Source organism: Sus scrofa, chromosome 6 (genome assembly GCF_054392235.1).
Source record: "Sus scrofa isolate SSC_HxYL_T2T_F1_AM1 chromosome 6, Sscrofa_HxYL_maternal_Yorkshire_Landrace_v2.0, whole genome shotgun sequence".
NCBI classification, from domain to species: Eukaryota; Metazoa; Chordata; class Mammalia; order Artiodactyla; family Suidae; genus Sus; species Sus scrofa.
The window spans coordinates 5024551-5048896 of record NC_139388.1 but is presented as its reverse complement, the minus strand read 5'-3'; the positions used below and the strand labels follow the sequence as shown (position 1 = coordinate 5048896).

The 24346-nt window shown below is 56.6% G+C and overlaps 1 protein-coding gene across 25 annotated transcripts in view; it reads right to left on the bottom strand.

Annotated features, from left to right (window-relative positions):
* Window positions 1-1676: 1676 nt before the first annotated feature.
* Window positions 1677-24346, bottom strand: part of MEAK7 (MTOR associated protein, eak-7 homolog) — a 57274-nt gene continuing 34604 nt past the window's right edge. For 8 of the 25 annotated variants that reach the window (XM_084959424.1, XM_084959423.1, XM_084959428.1 and 5 more), the window contains 7 exons: window positions 17668-17844; window positions 13040-13270; window positions 12557-12701; window positions 9885-10313; window positions 5416-5534; window positions 3631-3810; window positions 1677-3199 (listed from right to left, as the gene is read on the bottom strand). In XM_084959424.1, the coding sequence (XP_084815550.1) occupies window positions 3086-3199; window positions 3631-3810; window positions 5416-5534; window positions 9885-10313; window positions 12557-12701; window positions 13040-13270; window positions 17668-17820 (1371 nt within the window). In that variant the 5' untranslated portion in view covers window positions 17821-17844 and the 3' untranslated portion in view covers window positions 1677-3085. The other 17 variants (XM_084959438.1, XM_084959436.1, XM_084959437.1 and 14 more) reach the window with 9 other exon arrangements.

Sequence of the window (24346 nt, the reverse complement as noted above, 5' to 3'; positions counted from 1 at the left end):
GACGCAAGATCCGAGCCGCATCTTCGACCTACACCACGGCTCACGGCAACGCCGGAACCTTGACCCACTGAGCAAGGGCAGGGACCGAACCCGCAACCTCATGGTTCCTAGTCGGATTCGTTAACCACTGCGCCACGACGGGAACTCCCCCTAATTTTTTAATTAACATTAATATGGTAGGTCCCTCAACAGAAGAATGGATAAAGAAGACGTGGGGTGTGCATATGTACGGACAGAGAGAGAGAATGTCATATTATCCATAAAAAGAGAAAGAAGTCCTGTCATTTTCAGCACCATGGATGGACCCAGAGATGATCCTACGAAGTGAGGTCAGGCAGAGAAAGACAAATACTGTGAGACCACTTACATGCGGGATCTAAAAAATACAACAAACTAGGGGATAAGACCAAAAAAAGCAGCAGCCTCAGATACAGAGAACAAACCAGAAGTTACCAGGGGGGAAGGGCAACACAGCGGTAGGAGGGGGACCGGATGGGATTGCATGAAATCGTGCATGTGAAACGTGCAAATTGTAAAGCATTATCGAATTCAAAGGATCTTTCATTCAGTAACATTCTAATTTCAAAAAAATGCGGTGAGAAGAAAAGCAACAACAGCCACGCTGTACCACAAACGGTCGTGTTTTTGCCCCTTCTTCCAGCACCTTCAGGGGCCCTTATCCGTCTTCACTTCCAGGGAGACCGCTTGTCCTTACAACCTGAATTCTTTTTTTCTTTTTTTTTAACATTTTTGGCTGCCCGGCAGCATACGGAGTTCCCAGGCCAGGGATCCGAGCCCCTGTTTTGACCTCTGCTGCAGCTGCGGCAACACAGGATCCTTTAACCCACTGTGCCAGGCTGAGGGGATGGAACTTGTATCCCGGCGCTGCAGAGACACTGCTCATCCCATTGTGCCACAGCGGGAACTCCAACAACCTGAGTTCTTAAATGCGCTTTATCAAAGAGCAAACTTGTGGAGTTCCCTGGTGGACTAGTGGTTAGGGAACCAGCACTGTCACTGCTGTGGCTGGGGTTTGATCCTTGGCCCAGGAACTTCCGCAAGCCAAGGGCGTGGCCCAAAAAAAAAAAACCTTCACGTGTTAAAACTAGCATCACAGGTTTCTCAGGCCCAGGTGGAGCCTGGTTCCTTGGGTCCTGTAGCCTCGGGCAGCGCTGGCACCAAAACGGCCTACCGGCTCAGAACGACAGGGGACAAGGAGTGGCATGGCTGTCCCACACCCACCTTGGGGGCCAAATCCTCCAGGTGACCAGGCACCTGGCTGGGCACCCCGCTTCCTCTGGGTAGGTGTGCTGTCTTGGGAAACAGTCACGTCCCCGGCTATGATCTACATTCCTTTTTTTCCTTTCTTTTTAGGGCCGCACCCCCAGCATGTGGAAGTAAGTTCCCAGGCTGCCAGCCTACACCACAGCCACATCAGATCCACGCCACATCTCCCACATCACCGCAGCTTTTGGCAACACTGGATCCTTAACCCATTGATCGAGGCCAGGGATCGAACCCACATCCTCACGGATACTCGTCAGGTTCGTTTCTGCTGAGCCATGACCGGAACTCCATAATTGGCATTCGTGTTAGAAGGGACACAAGGCCGAAAGCAGGCCAGGAGACACATCCAGCCTCTGAGAGCCACGGACAGAATGGGATTCATTGGACCATTTATGAGTGAGGTATTTCATTGCATTTTTATTCTTTAAAAAACCCGTAACAAACAGAAGACTCAGGGCCTGATTCTTCAGATTCTGGCAAGGGTACCTGTAGATCCTAAGAGCCTCTCTCTGCTTCCCATCAGTCAGGCCGTCGGTCATAAAGTACCTGAGAAGCTATTAAAGCTATTATTTCCTTCTTTTTTTTATAAGGAAAATCAATCAGGACCATGTGCGCGTGTCATGCACGCTCTGAGCGCACGCCCCTCTTCTGAAGGCTCGTTTCAAGGCCTTGTGCTCAGGGCTAAGCGTAGAGTTTGATAAGCCCCCTGGTAAAAAGAATGCAGAAGCTGCAAGATGCAAACAGCTCCGTTTCCTATGGCTTATAAATCCGGGCACAGACTACAAACAGGCAGCATTTTCGTCAAATCTACAGAAGAGCTGAGCCCCCTGCGCCCTGCCAGGATTCTCAGGGTCTCTGGACGTTGCTCGGGCCCCTCCGAGGGGCTGGACGCGGGTCAGTGGTGCTGCCCGAGGCCCGGCCCGCCGCTGTCCTCGCAGCGTCTCCAGATCACTGCCGTCCGTTTAAAGCAAGTCCACGCTGTCAAGACGACCCACCCTGCCCTTGGGGAGCAGCATGGGGGTGACCCTAGGAGGTCAGGAGCCCAGGCTGGTCCATCCACTGGCAGGCGGGACATGTCTTAGCAGGACTCTGAGCTTCACGGCCCCGAACGGCCCCACGTTTCATCAGTAAGAAAACCACACCATCGCTGCTCCACAGACCTCCTGGCTCCCCACTGGCTCACAGCACAGATGCTCTTACAAACAGCTGAGAAAAGCAGACGTGGAACCTTAGGGGAGACCGTGTCCCCGCTACCTCCAAAGTCTTTGGCTTTTTCGCCCATTAATACGCTGTTAACACCTCTTTGAAAGAAATTCCAGGACATAGGAAGCTGTTCCCCAAAGCCTCACGATTCACAGCCAAACACCGCCTCCCCTTACCAGTGGAAATGGAACACCAAGGCTTTTAACTGGGAGGCCTGAGCAGGAGCCAAGGGCCCCCCAGCGAGTGGATCTCGCTCCCCCACAGCAAGAACGCCAATCCTCAACACAGGATTTAATTACTGCCAGAGGCGTGCAAAGTCTCAGGCATCTGCAGGGCTCATCCGCAGAGCCGAGGGTAAGAATCAAGCTGCCAATCTGACCCTGAGGGTTTCGGGGGGAGATGCACCCACCAACGGCCGTCATGGCCCCAGAGGACTTTTACTCTCTTCCGATGAGGCACCTCCAGGACCACCTGGCCGCGACCAGCACGCTCTGTACCGCAGGGGAGCCCACGCGGGATGGGGGAGGGTCTGCGGGTGGCTCTCTGTCGGGAGCCTGGACCCCGCTGCAGGAGGGCCTGCCCTGGGGCCTTCTCCTCAGTCGTCCTCAGGCACCGCCCGGAGCCCCTCGCTGTGGCGACTCCGCCCGCTGGCCTCAAGCAGGATCTGGGCCTCGGGGTCCCCATCCAGAATGCTCTTGCTGCTCTTGGCCTTGAGAAGGAGGGAAGAGTGGGTGCGTCTGGGGACCAAAACCAAGCAGTGACGTCCTGCTGGTGTCCAGTTTATCAGAGTGGAATTAGATCCTACTGTGGCCACACGGAGAACTTGGTGGGGGCTCTTCCCTCCCCCACAGTGTCCCCTCTACCCTGGGATGCCATTGTCGGGAAGTATGGGGTGCAGGGGGGTCCAATACCCCGGAACCAGGAGGGGCCCAGACCCTCCGCATCTGGCGGAGGAGCCCCACCCACGTGGGTCTTCCTACTAGACCCCCCCCAGATCCCAAAGGCCTCAGGCTATGCTGGGTACCCAGTGGCACCTCTCTGGCCAGCCACAGCTGCTGGAAACCAACCTTGAATAAGCATCTCCAGATGCACGAGGAAAGGGACCAGGCTGAGAAAGTGGACAAACACCCCCGCACTCACCGGCTGTGTCACCGAGGGGTCGCCCACCGCCCACACCTCCATCTTCTCGAACCGGAAGTCCTCCTGGGCCGACAGCTGGGGGCTGCTGTAAGTGGTGCACGTGGGCTTGGCCTTGCTGTGTCCTTTCCCGAAATCGACATCAACCCACAGCCCAAAGTAATTGTGCTGCCCGCCCATGCCCTGTAGAGGGAAGGACACCTGCATCTCCTCTGTCTGGAGCACTGGACACCCCCGGGCCCCCCAACTCCATGTTGCCAGAGACAAAGGCTGAGAAAGGAATGCAATTTTCTATCTTTTTTTTTTCTTTCCTTTTTTGGCGCCCCTGTGGCATAGGGAGTTCCCGGGCCAGAGATTCCATTCGAGCTGGAGCAGCAACACCAGATCTCGCTGGGAGATGGAACTGGTGCCTCCACAGAGACAAGCTGGATCATTAACCCACTGTGCCATAGTGGGAACTCCCTTTTTTTTTAAACTGTGGCATATACAAATTGGTGCAATTTAAGTATCACGTTATAAGTTACTAGAACACCCATCAAGGTGGCCTGACGACTCCCACCCATGTCTCTCTCAGGGGGCTGAACTGGCAGGAAGTGCTAGTGACAGGACGAAAAAATAAAGACCGTCAGGCCCAGAGACCCCAGCGAGGAAAATAAGGGGAGGTCAGCACTTGACGCTGGGAACCTACGTCCGGCCCCCAGACGGGGATGCTGACCTTCACCCAGACCTGGAGGACCCAGGAGCCAGGATGTCACTCACTTGATACCAGGAGGAAGGGGAGGAAGCAGCCCTGGGGAAGCTGGGAGCCACCTGGCACGCCACCGGCTCTAAGCTAGTGGCCGGTGGGCACAGACCTGCTGTTCAACCTCTCCGGTGGCTTCCTCTGGGTGCCACCTCCACCACCGCCTCTCCCTGAGGCCCCAGGGGGCCTGGAGCTAACACTGACCCAGACACCAGGGCAGGAAATTCAGGCAACCTCAGGGCTGCTTCTCCCCACTGGCAGATGACCACCACTGGGGACCCACTGGGTGCAGCTTCTGAGGCCCTCGCCCCATCTTCCCCCACCTGCTCTTTCTGGAAGGAAAAGGCGCATCAGGCAGCCCCAGGGGAGCAGCAATGGTCCTGGGAAGGAGCAAGGGCTCTCTCCATGCTCAAAAGGTGGGTCCGCCTTCTGGATCCCCGGCTCTGCTAGTTCGGAGCTGCGGTTCCCCAAGACGTGCTCTCCATTCAGAGGCGAAGTACAGGACCAGGCCGGTGCTGCCAGGAGCCGCATTTCTCACCCAAACCAAGCATGCCCTCGCGCCCCCAGCTCCTCACGCAGCCCTGCGCCCCCAGCCCCACTCCCTCTGCCGCCCTCGGCCTTCACCCTCGGCCTCTTCTCCCCATGGCCGAGTCCAGGCTGGAGCGCAGTGCAGTCAGCTCCCCACGCGTCCGGGAGCCCAGCTCTGGCCTGGCCCCGCCCCCAGCATCTCCAGCCACGAAGGCCACAGACCAACCATCTGAGGACCAGAAAAACTGGCCGGACTGGTCATTTCCACCCAAACCCTGGAAACGCCCCCAACAAAAGCCCTGTTTTTGCAGGAGAGAAATTCTGTCCCAGGGGTCGCTCAGCGCCGGCTCGGGCCTGAGACCGGGGTAGGGCGAGCTGAACACGCATGCGCACGGACCAACCGCGCAGCTCCCTGAGGCTTGGGGGCGGGCCTGGCGGCACATCGGGACATCCAGGTAGGTTCCATCCGGATGGACATCGCCCTGCAGGGCCGTGCCCTGCCCCGCCCAGGTCCTTACCAGCCCGTTGGGGATGGTCTGCTGCCCGTGATTCAGGTACATGTAGTGGTCATTGTAGCCTGTGCAGGTGTACACGGCCATGGCGGGGCAGATGGAAAACAGGAAGCACTTGCTGTCCCCTGAAAGTGACCAGAGTGAAAAATCAGCAGGATCGCACATCCGAGCCGGGCACAGGGAGGGGCAGGAAACGGGAACAGGCTCCAGCTCAGAAGGCCAAGTGGGAAGAGCTTCCTGCGGGTCCTCAGTGCGCACAGGGCTCCCACACCCGCGGCGGGGCAGTCAGGCCATCGGGTGGTGCCCCGAGGACTCGGAGGATGAGCTGCAGGTGCAGGCTGAGAGCGATGCTGAAAAGGGTCCGACATCTGCTGGACACGCCTGTCGAGGCTCACCGGGGCAGATGGGAGCCCTGCCTGCTGCTCCCCAGAGTCAGAAGGGGCAGCTTCGTCTTGATTTAGGAGCAAGGGGCAGGCCGTCACTCCCGGACCGGCTGAGCGCTCACACAGCCTCAAGCAGGCGCGCGCTGTCCCCAGCTTACAAGAGCACATCACCCAGAAGGGAGCAGCTGCCCACAGGGAGGGGAGGGGACACACTGGGAAAGATGACCCTCTAGCTTCGCCCAGGGCACAGGCGTGGGCATGCCGCCACTCAAGAGAGGGTGCCAGTCAAAACTCCAGAATGTTCAGCATCCCCGGCTCAGAGATGCCTCCCGTCCCTGACTCACTGGGGAGAGGGATGGAGGCTGTGCCTCCCCCAGGGAGCTCCGGGCCAACTGGCAGCCAAAGCAGGGATGCTCCCCACAGGTGTGCGATCCTGGCCGGAAGGACTGGCCCTCCAAGGTCAGAGGACCGAGCTCCGGTACCTGGGGGTCAGGCCACTGATCAGGTGGGAAGACGCTCCAAGAAGCCGACTGGGAGCACAAAGGAGCAGGGTGGACACGGAGGGGGGTTGGGAGGACAGCCCTCGGCAGCACGTGGGCCTGGACTGGCAGAATCAGGACCAGCCATGCCCAGGCCTCAATCCAGACTGACCCGGGGGGCTCTGTGGGAACGTCACTCCTCCAAAGTCCGAGAGGACATCCGGAGATGGAGGTGGCCAGGTGAGGGCCGCTCCATGGGGCGGGGATCCCTCAGGGACAAGGTGGGTGGGGGATGACAGCAGGGTCCCTCAGCTGTACCCCAGGGTCTGTGAGGGACGAAGGGAGGTGAGCCTGCAGAGGTCACCAAGACGTGACGACACAGGACTTCCTTCCAGGCTAGAGACTCTGGCCTCAGTCCATGTGCAAAAGGTTAGGTTTAGACTGAAGGAGCCGCGTGGTCCCACCTGTGGCCCCGGGCACCGAGCATAAGCGGCGCCTTGCGCTGCAGCCAGTGTTTATTGAGTCCCGGATGCTAAGAGACGTGACGGGGCCACAAAGCATGGGCCTCGGCCACTCTGTCCATCCTGGGGCCCGTGGTCAGAAGGGAGGCATCCTGGGTGCAGGGCAAGGACCAAGGAGTCAGGAGACCTACAAAAATGTCAGTTCCCGAGAGGGGCTCCTCCCTGGACTCTCACAATGACAGTGCCACCACGGCCAGGTGGTTTACAAGCTGCCATTCCCCATGGTTCTGGGGAACTGAGGCCCAAGGAAGTTAAGCACTTGATCCAGGACAGAGCCACACCCAGCAGCTGTGTGCTCCGCCCAGAGCTGCAGGCCTTTAGCTGCCCCTTGCACAGCAGAGGCGAAAAGGAAGCGACCTGGTGGCTGTCACATGTTTCAAGGCTCAAATATTCAAGGTGACTGTTTCTGGGACAAAGGGACAAGAACGCGCAGCGTCTGTCAGCTGTGATGCTAGGCTGCCCCCTGCTGGTCCATCCTCTTCAGAACAGAATGAATGAGCTCAAGCTTGAAAACGTGCTACCTGCATTTCCCACGGCTCTTCAAGGAGATGAACTCTGCTTGTTAATCAAAGATGAAGACGCAGCAGGGCTGACCTGGAGTTACTGTGACAGGCACTGGCAGAAACGGCATTTTCATCTGTGATGATGAGTCTGTTTTTCCACATCCTAAAGCGGAGCCTCCAACCACAAGCAGACCCGGTCTGTCGCTCCCCAGAGGCCCCCGCCCCCCGCAACACCACAACTGGAAGAGGAGGGTGGGCAGAAGCGTCGCTGCAGGCCCGAGACTGGGGTCCCCTGCTTCCCAGGCCGGCCCCGGGCTGGCATCTGGGCACCTGGATTGGGCAGGTGCCCCCACTCCCAGGACGGAGGGGCAGCTGCCTGCGCTACATTGAGTGTCCAGTGTGGCTGGTGCTGGACTCCCGCTGTCCTGCGAGCCTGGGGTTTGGGCACCTGCCAGGCAGGGGTGCTCACGTCACCGGGTTCTGGGTGTCCCTGCTGGACAGCACTGCACACGTGCTGTCACCGCTCGTTGCTGGGGAATTAAGCACGTCCTGTGCAACTCCTTGAGGGAGGAGGCTGGAGCCCAGCTCCCCTGGGCATCACCCCCGGGCATCACCCCCACACCTGTTCCCTGGGCCACGCTTGCTCTGCATCCTCTCACTGTGACAGACCAGCCGAAGTCCTGCTAGTGACTCAGTGACATGGGCATGGTCTTGGGGACCCTGACACAGTGAAGGGCTGGAAGCAGCAACTAGATTAAAGATCTGGAACAATCTGAAACCTAGAAAAAACCAAATCCTGAAACAATGAGCTCTCAGGCACAGAGGCACCCGGCCTTCCCGTCACGCTCCCTTCTACCCACCCCAGGCGAGAGCTGCTAAAACCTCTCCCGTACAAGCACCTCTGCTCCGGGACGCGCTCCGGCTGGCAGAAGCTCTCCCTCGTGCAGGGAAGACGGGAGGATGGATCACACAAGTGTGTCGCCTGAAAGAGGACCTTTGGGAGCACACGACTCTCGTGTGGTCTGGAAGGCTTCCTGGAGGAGGCAGCCCCAGGCTGAGGCCCGACAGGAGCTGCTTGTGTAATTAGGTGGAGGAGGGAGAAAGAGCGGTGTGTGCTGCGTCCTGAGTCGAGAACGCAGCCTGTTCTGGAAACCGGGCAATTGAGCGAGACTGAGCACAGAGCACAGGAGGGGTCGTGAGGCTGGAAATAAAGGGTGTTCTGTCCTAGCCCGCGGGGGTGCGTCCGAAGGTCTCTGGGGGAGAGCACCGCATGAGGTGCGCTGGGATGTGGCAGACGGACGGGACAGGTGAGTCCAAGAGCTGAGGACCAGTCAGAAGGTACCTGCAGCTACATGGGCGGGGGCGGGGGGCGCAGGCAGAGCGGATGCAGCGGATGACCGTCTGGTTCGGACATGCAGCCCCCGTCCCACAGGAGCACATGGCCTCTCACGTCCTTCTCAGGACGCTGGCTCCTTCCTTCCACCGACCCAGCCAAGGTGGGTATCAGCCTCGCCCCCTCACTGGGAGGGAGCCTCCCGGAACTGATGGCCAGGCTGTTGCATTTAGTCCTGGGGAGTAAAGGGGGCCTCTCTCTGCCCACCCAGAGCCACTAGGAAAAGCCTCCATCTCACAGCTCCCAGCCCCAGGAGACCTTCTGAGGACAGAGGCCGGGGCACCGAGGGGACAGCGGTACCATCATTGCCGGGAGGCAGGTGCAGCTCTGCGTATGAGGAGAGCCCCCGCCAGGAGATGAACCTTCTCCAAAAGAATCCTTTAAGAGCGTTTACCAAAGCACTTTCTTCGAGGTGGGGATTTACTCGGGGCCTTTCATCCAGGGCATCCAAGGTCTAGCAGAGCTTCTAACCTCCAGCAAAATCACAAAACCCCAAAACTACGGGCAGGAGTTCCCTTCATGGTGCAGTGGAAATGAATCCGACTAGGAACCATGAGGTTGTGGGTTCGATCCCTGGCCTCGCTCAGTAGGTTAAGGATCCGGCGTTGCCATGAGCTATGGTGTAGATCGAAGATGCGGCTCGGATCGGGCGTTGCTGTGGCTGTGGTGTAGGCCAGCAGCAACAGCTCCGATGCGACCCCTAACCTGGGAACCTCCATATGCTGCCGGTGCAGCCCTAAAAAGACAAGAGACAAAAGGAAAAAAAAAAAAAAAAAAAAACTATGGGCAGAAGCAGCAAAGCAGACACACATGACGGGGCTCCAGGAAAGGACGCCAGTCACAGGCCCCTGAGCGAGAACAGCCCGCCTGCCAGAGCCGCTGTGACCTGGGCCCTTCCGCAGCCCAGCCCCTCCCTCGGTCTAAGGATGCTGAGCGGCCACTTCGGCACCTAAAACCCAGGGGCTCACCCTGTCCTACTCACCTGCCCCTGCAGCCAGAATCTAAACAGGAATCCACGAGGCACTACGTGGTCACAAAGAAACGCCACATTTCACCATCCTCCAAACAGCCAGGAGGACACGGAGACAGAAGAGGCACGCCCAGGGGGGCTCGGAGGCCTCCACGCGACAGGCCTCCCACCAGAGAGTGTGGTGAAGGCTGGCCTATCGTGTGCGGTTCTGGTGGCCGAGTCTTACCTTGAAACTGAGGCTTGACCTCCCAGGAGCAGGAGGCAAACCCCCCGAACACGTGGCCGTCCTGGTCCTCGAGCAGCACCACGCAGGGCCCCCGCTGGGTGATGCGCCCACAGAGCTGGGCGAAGCTGTGCCCGTGGAGCGCGGTCGCGAAGAGCAGGCGCCAGCGGTGCCGCAGATCCCGGGGCAGGTGGGAGTTGATGTAGGCGACGGAGAGGACGTCCAGGAGGCTGGCAAACTCCCGCCCTCGGTCCACCTGGCGCTCCGGGAGCAGGGTGGCCAGATCGAGGGACGAGCGCAGGAGCCGAAAGCCTTGGTGGATGACCACGCTCAGAAACGTGGCCACGTGAGGGGCCCGGAACAGCCAGGCCTCGACCACGGCGCGGTCACAGTCGCAGTCCAGCCGCTGGGGCCCCGGAGGCTTCTCACCGTCTAGGAGAGGAGAAAACAGGGCCGGTGGGTGGTGGCAGCTCCTTCTCTACCAACCTAAACCTGCTCCGTCCAGCTGGGGAGCCGCGCCCGGATGCTCCGCAGTGAGATGCCTGGTGAGTATAAAATATACTTGGGATCTAAAAATAACTGTGGGCGCTCCCTCCGTGGCTCGGTGGTTAAAACGAATCCCACTAAGAACCATGAGGTTGCAGGTTCGATCCCTGGCCTTGCTCAGTGGGTTAAGGATCCGGCATTGGCATGAGCTGTGGTGTAGGTCGCAGATACGGCTTGGATCCGGCATTGCTGTGGCTGTGGTGTAGGTCGGCGGCTACAGCTTCTGTTGGACCCCTAGCAGGGGAACCTCCATATGCCAAGGGTGCAGCCCTAAAAAAATAAAAATAAAAATACCTGTGGTGGAGTTCCCGTCGTGGCGCAGTGGAAATGAATCTGACTAGGAACCATGAGGTTGCGGGTTCGATCCCTGGCCTCGCTCAGTGGGTTAAGGTCCAGCGTTGCTGTGAGCTGTGGTGTAGGTCACAGATGTGACTCGGATTCCAAGTTGCTGTGTCTGTGGTGTAGGCCGGCAGCTGCAGCTCCGATTCAACCCCTAGCCTGGGAAACTCCACATGCCATGGATGCAGCCCTAAAAAGACAAGATGAAATGAAATGAAATGAAATTCAGATTTATAATAAAACACTAACCCTTTTATAAAACAAGTCTACTTTGCAAAGAGATTCACTACAGTTTTTTTGTTGTTGTTTCTGTTTTTGGTTTTTTGTTTGTTTGTTTGTTTGTTGATGGCCATACCCACGGCATAGGGAGGTTCCCAGGCTAGGGGTCTAATTGGAGCTGCAGCTGCCAGCCTACACCACAGCCACAGCACATGCCAGATCCTGAACCCACCAATTGTTAAATCCAAAGTAAATTTAAATAAATACTATTTCTCAGCCAACAATAGAATACAGTCTTCTCCAATGTACATGAGATATTCTGTAGAAGAGACCATACGTTAGGCCATAAAACATGCCTCAATAAATTTAAATGAACTGAAATCATATAAAGTATATTCTTCAACCACAAGAATATGAACCGCAACGTAATGAAATTACTAATTACTAACAGAAGGAAATTTGGGAAATTCACAAACACGAAGAAATTAAATACACCTCTAAATAACCAGCAGACCAAAGGAGAAATCAGGAGGGGGGTTAGAAACACTGAGATGAATGAAAACAAAAACACAACATACCAAAACTGATGGGTTCAGCTAAAGCAGTGCTTAGAGGGAACTGCTTTGTTTTGTTTTGTTTTTAGGGCCACACTCGCAGCACATGGAGATTCTCAGGCTAGGGGTTGAACTGGAGCTGCAGCTGCCGGCCTACACCACAGCCACAGCAACGCAGGATCCGAGCCACGTCTGCGACCTACACCACAGCTCATGGCAAGGCGGGATCCTTAACCCACTGAGCAAGGCCAGGGATCAAACCCACATCCTCATGGATACTAGCTGGATTTGTTTCCACTGCCCCACAATGGGAACTCTAGAGGGAAATTTATAGCCATAAATGACTATATGAAAAGAAGAGAGAACTCAAAAAATCTTCTATCTTGAGAAAATAGAAAAAAAAAAATCTAAATCTAAAGGAAGCAGAAGAAAGGAAATAAAAGGCTCAGATGAAAAGAAATGAAGGAGATTAGACAACAGAAAAAATCCACAAAACCACAAGTTGGCTCTTTGAAAATAACAAAAAGTGAACAAATCTTTAGCTAAACTGACCAAGAAAAAGAGAAAACTCAAGTGAGTGACATCAGAGATGACAGGGGGACATCAGTGCTGACCTTGCAGAAATAAGGAGCATAAGGAAATGCCACCAACACGTGTACACCAACCAATGAGACAATCTAAACCGTCCTCCGAAGTTGGGAGACTCAGGCCACTGGCTTCAAAATCGTCCTCCAAGACTAAGTAATGGAGATGGCGAGGCACCCACCCCAGGCCGAGGTCTAAGGTCCAGGACAGGGACGGAAATGGCGTGGTACCCACCCCTGGCCGAGATCGAAGGCCTAAGACAGGGATGGAGATGGCGAGGCACCTGCCCCGGGCCGAGGTCTAGGTCAGGGATGGAAATCACATGTCCCCCACCCACCCACACACCGAGGTCTAGGGTCTAGGGCAGGGACGGAGATGACACGCTCCTGCCACCCCCAGGCCAAGGTCTAGGGTCTAGGGCTGGGCACTTGCCTTGAAGCTTCAGCTCGGAGAACAGCTGAGCAGCCAGCGCCTGCACCCTGGGCGGGGAGCCCGAGGCCTGCTTCTGAGTCCAGCCTCTCAGCTCCTGCCTGTAGTGCAGCACATGCACCACAGAGCCAACCAGATCCTCTGTAAACTTGAAGAGCACAATTTGACCATTAATCACATCTCCGCTGCGACCCATGACCTACAGGCCGTCCACGCGGGGAAGGGCGTGTTCTCTCTTTAGGGCTGAATGGGAGGGACCACAACGCGGGGGGGGAGTCACCCGTCTTCCTAACAATACCCTTGGCTGGTCTAGCCGGCCAATGCCTTTTTGTCCAGGAGTCCTGACCTCAACTGGGGACGAGGTCTAGATCCCCCGAGGGTGCACCTCTCCCCAGAACCTCCCTCAGCTGCTTCATCGCCCTGCGTCCCCCACCCAAGGCCACCAAGACCGCGTGGGGCGGCGTGGGGGCCCCGGTGGCCTCTTACCCTTAGGACCTCTCTGGCTTCCGCGGGGCCGTCTGTGGCAGCAGCCATTGCCAGGATCACCAGACTCTTCTCCTCAGAGCTGCCTCTGAGCAGGTGGGACATGGACAGCGTGAACTGCTCCTGGGAGACGCGCGCGCTGGGCCCCGTGGCCTTCCCGGTCGGGTCAGCCCTCCGCATGCCCTCGAACAGTCTAGTGACCATCTCTGGGGGCAGGGCTTCCCCCACGTGGCTCTGTGGGGACAGGAAGGCAGAAAGGCCACACACGGGGCAGGTCAAACGCAGCAGGACGACAGAAAAATAACTTGGGGACTGAGACCAACCACTGCTCCCGGCACCCAACCATCCGAGCCCCCCACCTGCACCAGCTCTCCTCACCGAAGGCAAGACGCCGCCCAGGCGCCCACAAACCCAACGTGTCCTGGCTTGTGGTTCATCTTGAACCTCAGACTCTTCCTCATCCATTTCCATCCTGCCCTCCCAACTTGCCCGTCTCCCAGACTGGCCGCGTCCCTCCGGCCTCTGGCCACCGACGGCTCTTCCCTCTGCTAGCATCTGCTCCACACTAGATTCTAGAAGCTGTCATGTGCATGCCTGCATGTATTACCATGTAGGACGCGGGGTCTGTGTCGAGCTGAAATGGTCTCCTCTGTATTAGGGGCTTCCAAATACACTAGCTAGCTCTGTCTAACCGAGTTCTTCGTGCTCGATACGCATTTTCAATTAGTCTTTACTTCAAATCTCATTCTTATCTGTCTTGCTAGTAACATTCTGTAAACATCCTTTTCCCTTTGACTCCAGCATCAAAGTCCGATTTGGTCCAGGGATCACATGTTGACAGAAGGCAAATCAGGAACGAAATCAGTGGGGTCTGAAAACGGAACCCTCTCAAAACAAGTGACTCGTCTCCACAGTCTGCAAGTCTTAGGAAGCAGGTTCCCACCCTCACTGCTCAAAACAGGTCTTCTGGAGTTCCCTGGGGGCCTAGCAGTGTTGTCACTGCTGTGGCTTGGGGTCAGTCCCTGGCCTGGGAACGTCCACATGCTGGGGGTGCAGCCAAAAAAGGGGGGGCTGTTTCTATTTCTGTCGGTGCTTCCAGAGTTCTACCAGAAGGGCAAACTCTACTTCTTTGCCAAAGGAACTTTTAACACTCTTTATCATGACAAAAATTGCTGAAGGTTGTCACCAACTGTGCATCCAAGTCCCTAAGTGGCCTGTCTGTTCCAGCTGAGTGGGCAGGCCAGCAGACCAGCGTGCTCTGGGTCTAGTGGACACGGACACACACACACACACACACACACACACACGCAGCCATGACCCCATCACCTATACACACACACACACGCAGCCATGACCCCATCACACACACACACACACACACACGCATGCAGCCATGACCCCATCACACACACACACACACACACACGCAGCCATGACCCCATCACCTACACATACACACGCATGCAGCCATGACGCCGTCACCTACACACACACACACACACACACGCAGCCATGACCCCATCACCTACACACACACACAGTCATGACCCCATCACCTACACACACACACAGCCATGACCCCTTCACCTACACACAAACACACAGCCATGACCCCGTCACCTACACACACACACACACAGCCATGACCCCTTCACCTACACACACACACACAGCCATGACCCCTTCACCTACACACACACACACACAGCCATGACCCCGTCACCTATACACACAAACACGCAGCCATGACCCCATCACACACACACACACACACACACACGCAGCCATGACCCCATCACACACACACACACACACACACGCAGCCATGACCCCATCACCTACACACACACACAGCCATGACCCCATCACCTACACACACACACAGCCATGACCTCTTCACCTACACACACACACAGCCATGACCTCTTCACCTACACACACACACAGCCATGACCTCTTCACCTACACACACACACAGTCATGACCCCATCACCTACACACACACACAGCCATGACCCCTTCACCTACACACAAACACACAGCCATGACCCCGTCACCTACACACACACACACACACACAGCCATGACCCCTTCACCTACACACACACACACAGCCATGACCCCTTCACCTACACACACACACACACAGCCATGACCCCGTCACCTATACACACAAACACGCAGCCATGACCCCATCACACACACACACACACACACACGCAGCCATGACCCCATCACCTACACATACACACGCACGCAGCCATGACGCCGTCACCTACACACACACACACACACACGCAGCCATGACCCCATCACCTACACACACACACAGTCATGACCCCATCACCTACACACACACACAGCCATGACCTCTTCACCTACACACACACACAGCCATGACCTCTTCACCTACACACACACACAGCCATGACCCCTTCACCTACACACAAACACACAGCCATGACCCCGTCACCTACACACACACACACACACACAGCCATGACCCCTTCACCTACACACACACACACACAGCCATGACCCCGTCACCTACACACACACACACACACACACACACACGCAGCCATGACCCCGTCACCCACACACACACACAGCCATGACCCCTTCACCCACACACACACACAGCCATGACCCCTTCACCTACACACAAACACACAGCCATGACCCCGTCACCTACACACACACACACAGCCATGACCCCTTCACCTACACACACACACACAGCCATGACCCCGTCACCTCCACACACGCACGCACGCACACAAACACACACAAACGCAGCCATGACCCCATCACCTACACACAAACATACACAGCCATGACCCCATCACCTACACACACACATACACACGCAGCCATGACCCCATCACCTTACACACACACACGCAGCCATGACCCCACCTCACACTCACACACACACACAGACACACATGCAGCCATGACCCCATCACCTACACATACACACGCACGCAGCCATGACGCCGTCACCTACACACACACACAGCCATGACCCCTTCACCTACACACAAACACACAGCCATGACCCCATCACCTTACACACACACACACGCAGCCATGACCCCATCTCACACTTACACACACACACAGACACACACGCAGCCATGACCCCATCACCTCCCGGGCTAGCATCCTTCGTCTGTGAGGTGGGGATGCTGGGGCATCTCTGTTGTGCACGCGCTAAAGAGGAGGCTCCGAACGCCGCCGCCACACTCAGCGTCCCTCCCCTCACCGAGGAAGACGGGCTGATGGCGTCCCTGTGTCGCTGTCCTGCTCTGGGCACCCAAACTCGCAGTGAGGAGCCCACGCAACGGGGCCGAAGACGGGAATGGGCAGTTGTCACTTTTTGTCAGGCGAACCTCGACTCGGAAAACCACAAAACTCCTAGGACCGCAAACGCTTCGGAATCCTAAAGGCCGAGGCCGACTTTGGACCCACAGATAGAGCGAGGGCAGCCTGTCCCCCGTCTGGAAGGAAAGCAGGAGACAAGGGTTCAAGAGAGGGGAAGCAGGCCAGCCCCGCTGGTCAGCCTCAACTTGGCAATGTCCCCCAAACGCTGCAGCATGAAGCCAGGGCCCACAGAGCCCGAAGCAGGGCCTAGCTGCACCTTTCCAGAAAACACACCCCTCAGGGTCCCCATGCACCTGTCTTACAGGGACAGAGCCAGGTTTGGGGTTTTGGAGGGTTTGGGGGGAAGGTGGTTGTTTTTAGGGCCACACCTGCAGCATATGGATGTTCCCAGGCTAGGGGTCGAACTGGAGTGAGAGCCGCCAGCCTACGCTATGGTCCCAGCAAGACAGGATCGGAGCTGCATCTGTGACCTACACTGCAGGTCACAGCATCACTGGATCCTTAACCCACCGAATGAGGCCGGGGATCGAACCCACATCCTCGTAGATACTAGTCAGATTCGTTTCCTCTGTGCCACAACAGGAACTCCAGAGAGCCAACTCTTTTTTTTTTTTTTTTTTTTTTTGGTCTTTTTGCCTTTTCTTGAGCCACTCCAGCGGCATGTGGAGGTTCCCAGCCTAGGGGTTGAATCAGAGCTGTAGCCACCGGCCTACGCCAGAGCCACAGCAACGCGGGATCCGAGCCGCGTCTGCAACCTACACCACAGCTCACGGCAACGCCTGATCCCAAACCCACTGAGCAAGGCCAGGGATCGAACCTGCAACCTCATGGTTCCTAGTCAGATTCGTTAACTACTGCGCCACAACGAGAACTCCCCGAGAGCCAATTCTGACCTGACCCTTGCTCCAAACTGAACATGAACTTCTTCCCAAAGGGACAGGTTGTGTGAGGGGGGCGGGGAGACTGGGGTTTGGGGGCCAGCATGTGCACACTGAGGTATATGGAATGACTGGCCAGTGGGCACCTGCCGTGCAGCACAGGGAACTCTACCCCATGTTCTGGGATGGTCTGTGTGGGGCAAGAATCTGAAAGAGCACGGATGTGGGTACGTGCATAACTCAGCCACTCGGCTGCACAGCAGAAATTATCACAACCTTGTCAATCAACGTACGTCGATAAAACCTTAGAAAATGAAAACATAAAATAAAATAAAATGAACATGAACTTCTGGCTCTTCCTCTTGCCTTCAGGGCCTGCAGAGAGAAGGATCTGGGCGAGGTCCTGGAGCTGAGCTTCTCCGATGACAGAGCGTCAAACAATCCATCGACCTCGGCCTGCTCCTCGGGAAGAAAGCGGGAGCAGAGACCCTGCCCCGAGCGACTCTTGCTGTTTCCCATCTGTCCGGACAGCCGGTGGCGTCTCTGCGGGAGGAAAGGTTGCGCAGGGTCAGACGGGGACTCCACATGTGATACTCACAGGAAACAAAGGTCGCTAAGGCTACGGTCAAGTGAATCAATACTGATTTAGCTGCAAAATGGAGCAAAATGCATCAGAGCCACGTAAGGTTCCAATGTGCTAGAAATTAACAGGCGATACAAATAACATGGAAAAACCCAATTCTGATTACTCTGGCCTCCCGAAGCAGGCTCATAATTGCTAACCAACTGTCTGGATTTCTTTTTATTTTATTTTTTGTCTTTTTAGGGTTGCACCCGAGGCATATGGAGGTTTCCAGGTTAGGGGTCGAATTGGAGCTATAGCTGCTGGCCTACACCACAAGCACAGCAACGCGAGGTCTGAGCCACATCTGTGACCTACACCACAGCTCACGGCAACACCAGATCCTTAACCCATTGAGCCAGGCCAGGGATCGAACCTGCGTCCTCATGGACGCTAGCCAAATTGGTTTCCACTGAGCCACAACAGGAACTCCTGGATTCCTTTATTTGAATGGTTTCTAAGCCAATGCAAGAGAAAAATCAGTATTTTAATCTAAATATTCATTTAAAGCCTGAGTTGAAGAAATAATCTCTAAGGCTGGATGATAACATTTATTTAAGTAAAACCAACACCTTGCAAAAACCGCCCCCAGAGCTGTCACGCTCTTGGACAAGATTTTCCTTTGTGACTCCTGGCCGGCTGTGCAGCCTCAGGCAAGCTCCCGAAACGCTCTGTGCCCTGGTTTCCTCGTCTGCAAAATGGGAATAAACACAGCCCTACCTCAGACTGCTGTGGTTGTGAGGTGCGGTGGCCAAAGCGAAGGGCTGAGAATGGTGCTGTGGGGTCCCAGCCTGAGCCTCGTCTCTTGGAGGGATATTAACAGAGGCCGGCAGGGAGTTGCCGTCGTGGCTCAGCAGTCGTGAACTTGACTAGGATCCATGAGGATGCAGGTTTGATCCCTGGCTTCGCTCGGGGGGTTAAGGATCCAGCATTGCCATGAGCTATGGCGGAGGTCACAGATGCAGCTCACATCTGGCGTGGCTGTGGCTGTGGTGTAGACCAGCAGGTATAGCTCCGATTCAACCCCTAGCCTGGAAACCTCCATATGCCACGGGTATGACCCTAAAATGACAAAAAAAAAAAAAAAAAAAAGAAAAAAAAGAGGCCAACAGGTGGCCCAGGGGCCTTGTTCATGTCACAGACCTCATTACAGAAAGGGGCCCAGGACCATCCGATCCAGGGACCTGGACAGAAAAGCACAGCAATGAGACAAGCTCTCAAGAGGCACAGGGCCGGGCTCCTGATTCCTGTCCTTAGACTGTACCTGGGACCCTCACTGGGGAAACTGCTGGCAACTAGCACCTTTCCCTGGAGCAACAGCCCACGGGCTCAACCAGGTCACATGAGGGGACGGGCCACCACCAGGGTGGGGCGGGACTGACAGGCCCAGCGGGACCCGACTGTTCACAACCTCAGGGGGAGTGGGCTGCAGCCACGACCTTTCTTTTCACACCAGTGGGGTTTGCATAACATGACCCGGTTCACAGTGAACAGTTCATGGGCATTCAGGACATTCGCGACATTGGGAGACCACCGCCTCCACGGAGTTCTAAAACATTCTCATCACCTCAACAGAAACCCCAGACCCATGAGGGGTCACTCCCCACTCCTGACCCCCCAGTCCCTGCAACCACTGAGGCGCTGTCTCTGTGGACTTGCACATGAAATGGACTGCAAATGAATCACACAACATGTGCTCTCTAGGGTCTGGGTTTTTTCACCCAGCAGAATGCTTTAAAGCTTCCTCCAATGGAGTTCCCATTGTGGCTCAGCGGAAAAGAATCCAACTAGTATCCATGAGGATGCAGGTTCGATCCCTGGCCTCGCTCAAGGGGTTAAGGATCCGGCGTTGCCGTGAGCTGGGGTATAGATCACAGATGCGGCTCAGATCCCATGTTGCTGTGGCTGTGGTGGAGGCTGGCAGCTGTAGCTCTGATTTGACCCCTAGCCTGGGACCCTCCATATGCCACTGGTACGGCCCTAAAAAGAGAAAGAAAAAAAAAAAAAAAAAAAAAGGTTCATCTGATTGCAGCATGCTCGGTACTTCATTCCTTTCTGTGGGTGAGTAATAGTCCCCTGAACGGAGGGGCCTTGTCCGGCTTATCTGTTCATCTGCTGATGGACACTTGGGCTGTTTGTACCTTGGGAGCGAACCGTGCTGCCGTGAACATGTGAGTGCACGTGAGTGCATGTGAGTCCTTGTTTCAAACGCGGGGTACACACGTAGGAATGCAACTGCTGGGGCACATAATCTGATGTTTACTTTTTGAGGAATTGCCAAAATATTTTCTGGGGAGTGCTGGCAAAGGCAGGCTGGAAAAGGGGGCTTACATAACCCGGTTTGGGGCTGTCACTCACCGGCCATCTGACCTAAATGCCTCCACTTCTCAAGTCTCACGGCAGCAGGAGAGCCAGCAGGGAAACCTCGGGCCTGGGCTCCAGGTCCGGCCGGCGCGAGGCTCCCCCCTTCTCTAAGCTACAGGGCGGCACAGCCCCAGTGACCGCGCCAAGACAAACCCGTCCTCGCCATCGACTCTTCGAAGAGCCCCGGGAAAGAACCCGATTGCTCAGGCCTGAGGAGAGGCGTCTCCTCAGTGACTTCTACTCACCCACCAACTCGGGGGAGGCAAGCGAAGGCACCAAGAAGGTCCCAACATCACTGGCTCTGCATCATTCGCCATCAGGCAGACCTGCGCTCGGAGTATTCAGTGTGAAGGCGCCGCCCAGAAGGAAGCAGCCAAGAACACAGGTCGACACCCACCGGCTGAGGACAGGAGGGGGTACAGCCCGCGTGTGCTCCGAGCTGCGTTTGCAGCCCGCTGCAGCTGCAGCGAGGACACCAGGGGGGCGTGGGAAGAGCGTGGAGGGGCTGCCTGCTTGGAAGGCTCTGGGAGGGAGGGGTCAGTCCGAGACTGGATCGCTCAACACTCTTCATCGAGGACGCAGGAGGGACAGAGGGCAAGACATTAGGGGGGACTGGTCTCTCAACGGAAAGGGGGCTGCGGGTTATTCTGGGAGCCCACGCAGTGACCTGATGCGTCTACACGGCGTGTCTTTGCCTTCACTTGGTTCCGTCCCAGCTTTGCTTACAGGATCAGTACATCACAACAGCTTTACTCAAAGGGGGGGGGTGGCTTTGAGGGGGGCGGTGCAGGGTTTTTTGTTTGTTCTTTTAGGACCGAACCCCAGGCATGTGGAAGTCCCCAGGCTAGGGGTCAAATCAGAGCTTTTGGCCTACATCACAGCCAGATCCTTAACCCACTGATCAAGGCCAGGAATCGAACCCACGTACTCATGGACACTAGTTGGGTTTGTTACTGCCGAGCCACGACGGGAACTCTCTCAAAGGTATTTTTAACTTCATACCTTCCCCAGGCAGAGAAATTCAAATTCTCTCAAAATCATGTTAATTTATCAAGTCTCAAAAGAGCTTGCCATGCAACTCTCCCTGCACCCCTATCTTGTCATCCTGCTGAAATCCCCAAAATGGTAAATGCATAAAAATGCACCCCAGTGAATTCCACTTCATTCTCAGGGTCTTCACACCAAAGATGACCAGCTTTCTCTCTCCTTCTAGAAAAACCTGAAGGCCGTGACTCACCCAAACGCTGGAAGGTGGCGGCCTTCTCGACTCCCGAAAGGACAGAGTTTTGACATGTTAGCACAACGTCACATCACAGCTGGACCTTCCAGGCCTGACAGCCGTGCCCACCCAGAGGGGCTCCCAAGGCTGACCTCACAGATACGTGTGGTCCACTACGAGCACCAGACACCAGGCCCTGCGGGCAGTTCGCTTCCGCCCCCCGGCTGTCCACGTCTGCACACCCCACCGCCTGTTCAGCCTTGGGTTCCAAGACCACCAGGCTTTCCTGACTGTCTCAGAACCACCTGCTGCGTAACCGACATGGACGCAGCCACTGCCCCCTCCCCGCCCGTGCTTGCGCCCCCACCACCACCTCCTACTTGCCACCCACTCCCACGGTCACGCCTGACTCACCCACCTGTAGAATCTGAAAGTCATAAAAGAGACTCTGCCCCACGGCCCCCAGGCCAGCACCTGAGCCAGCAGGGAGCACGCAGGCACGGGACACGCCAGTGCAATGGCTGTGTCGTCCCTCGCCAGCCCCTCACGCAGAGGCCCGTCTCCCACCACCTCCCACGCGCAAATTCCACGAGGTCAGCCTGGTCCCAGTCCTGAGAAAGCCTGGGTCTCCACGTTCAGCTCCCATGGGACTCACCTCCCTGACCCCAGGCACCCAGGGGCCCCTTGGATCAGTGCTGCTCATTCCCACCCACGACCGGCCCCCTGCCCAAGAACGGGCTCCAGGATGCCCCCACCCCTGTACCCTTCGGCCCACCAGGCCTGGGCCACGGCAGGGACTTGGCGCATGTGAGGTGGCCATCTGCTGAGCCGTCCCCACTTTGAGAAGGAACAAGCCTCCAAGCCACCAGGGATGCTGACGGCCAGGACTCCAGCTGATGCCACCCACCTCTTTATGGCAATGCCAGCTACGGGCCACATCAAATTCCCCAAATCCTGGGAAAGCTTCCCTCCTCAACACCAAGGAGTGGCTCTAGCAGGGGGACCCCAGCCTCTCTAAGGAGGACGTCTGGGACGAACACGGTGCCACTATTTAAACGCCAGTCCTCAGGACCTCCCCGGCGACCTGTGACGTAGGACTCGGCGCGGCCAGGGCTGTGTCACTAAGAGGTCACGGGTCCTACCCCCTCCAGGACAGTGGCCTTCCTGACACCAGCGCGTGCATCTAATTCCTCAGACAGGTAACCCCAAGATCAGAGGGGATGGGCTGAGCACAGCGGGGGCGAGAGTGGACAATGTCCCAGAGGGTCTCAGGGCACCCCCTGGAGGCTCGCCTGGGCAGCACAGACCACACACGCCAGGGTGCAGGGCTGAAAGCAAGCTGGTTCCAGCGAGGGCTGGTGTAGGAGGGCCCTGGCCGCCTCTGCCCAGCCCTGTCTTCACAGGCTCCTCCTCTGTTGTCTGAAAACAGCAGCTTGGCCAGGCCTCCGTGGGGCCCAAAGGCCTGTGAGAAAGGACAGGGAGGAGTTGGGGGGGCAGACAGGCACAGGAGAGGCCATGGCAGGGGGTGGGCACAGGGCAGCACCTGGAGAGACACCAGGAAGGGCGGTGAAGCAGGGCAGCCAGGGGGCCTTTTATTCCAGGAGGAGGAGGGGTAGGGGTGGAAGAGCCTCAAGCCAGAGCCAGAGGCTGGAGTCAGAGAAGTGGGGGACAGGCGGCCTGCAAGACTGTGGCACGCCCCCACCCCCCATTCTCAGGTTCCACGGGGCATGAGTAAGAGCGCACATCTCAGAACTGCTCCACTGGCACCACTTCCTGATAAGGAGCCCCCACAAGGCAGGATGATAATGCCAGGGCTACAGGCTTCCCAAGTTCATCTGGCCTAGACGAGGTCACTTCGAGCAGGCTGAATCAACTTTGGGGAGGAATGGAGGCCTTCGACTCACCCCTACTTTTCTCCAAATGCCCCTACTTCTCTCCAAACGCCCCTACTTCTCTCCAAACACACAGTCCTGAACTGCCCCCCCGCCAGTCCCTGGCAAAGGTTTTCTCACGGGACTGTTCTGGGCATGTGATACCTGAGCAGAGGGTTTTTTCCCTGACAAGTTGTGCCTAAAAGAACACAGTGCTCGCCTGAGTCTTCTGTGGGCGTGGAAACCTCACCTTCTCCAGCAGGACGCACCTCCATGTCCCTCCAGACTGCTAATCCCTGTGCCCCTCAACTGGGGGTGGCTTTGTCCCCCCAGAGGACACGTGGCAATGATGTTTGGTTGTCACAACCAGGGAGAGAGGTGCTGCTGGCATCCAGTGGACGGAAACCCGGGATGCTACTAAATGCCATACAAAGCACAGGACAGCACCCACCACAAAGGGCCTGACCCCAGAGCCAGTAGGGCTGGGGAGGAGACACTGGCTTCCAAGGATGCAGGGATGAGCTGGAGGGTTGACAGTGAGGTGCACTGACACCCAGAGCGCTGCCTCTCCATGCAGGGTCCCGGCTCTGAAGTTACGAATAAGCAACGACGCACAGATCTGAGGTCAAGTTCTGACACCGGCTGGCGTTTTGACTGGGGGCAAGTTATTAAGTCTAGTCAAACCTTAGCGAAATAGGGAACGTGCCACCAGCCCTGTAATGAGGCAGAAAGGATCAAATGAGGAAACATGGGGCATTTAATCCCACTTTCTGGAAGCCAGAGGAGACAGATCAGCCCAAGGTAAAAGAAGGTTGAGTTCTTGCCTCAGAGCAAGGAAAACTCCAGGGTGCTGGGGAGGGAGCCAGGAGCTGGTTTTCTGCAGAATGGCCACAGTGCCTGCTGGCATCCTACGATGGCTCAGGCATGTCCTACTACGAGCATCTCTGACAGCTCCTGTCCTCAAGGGAC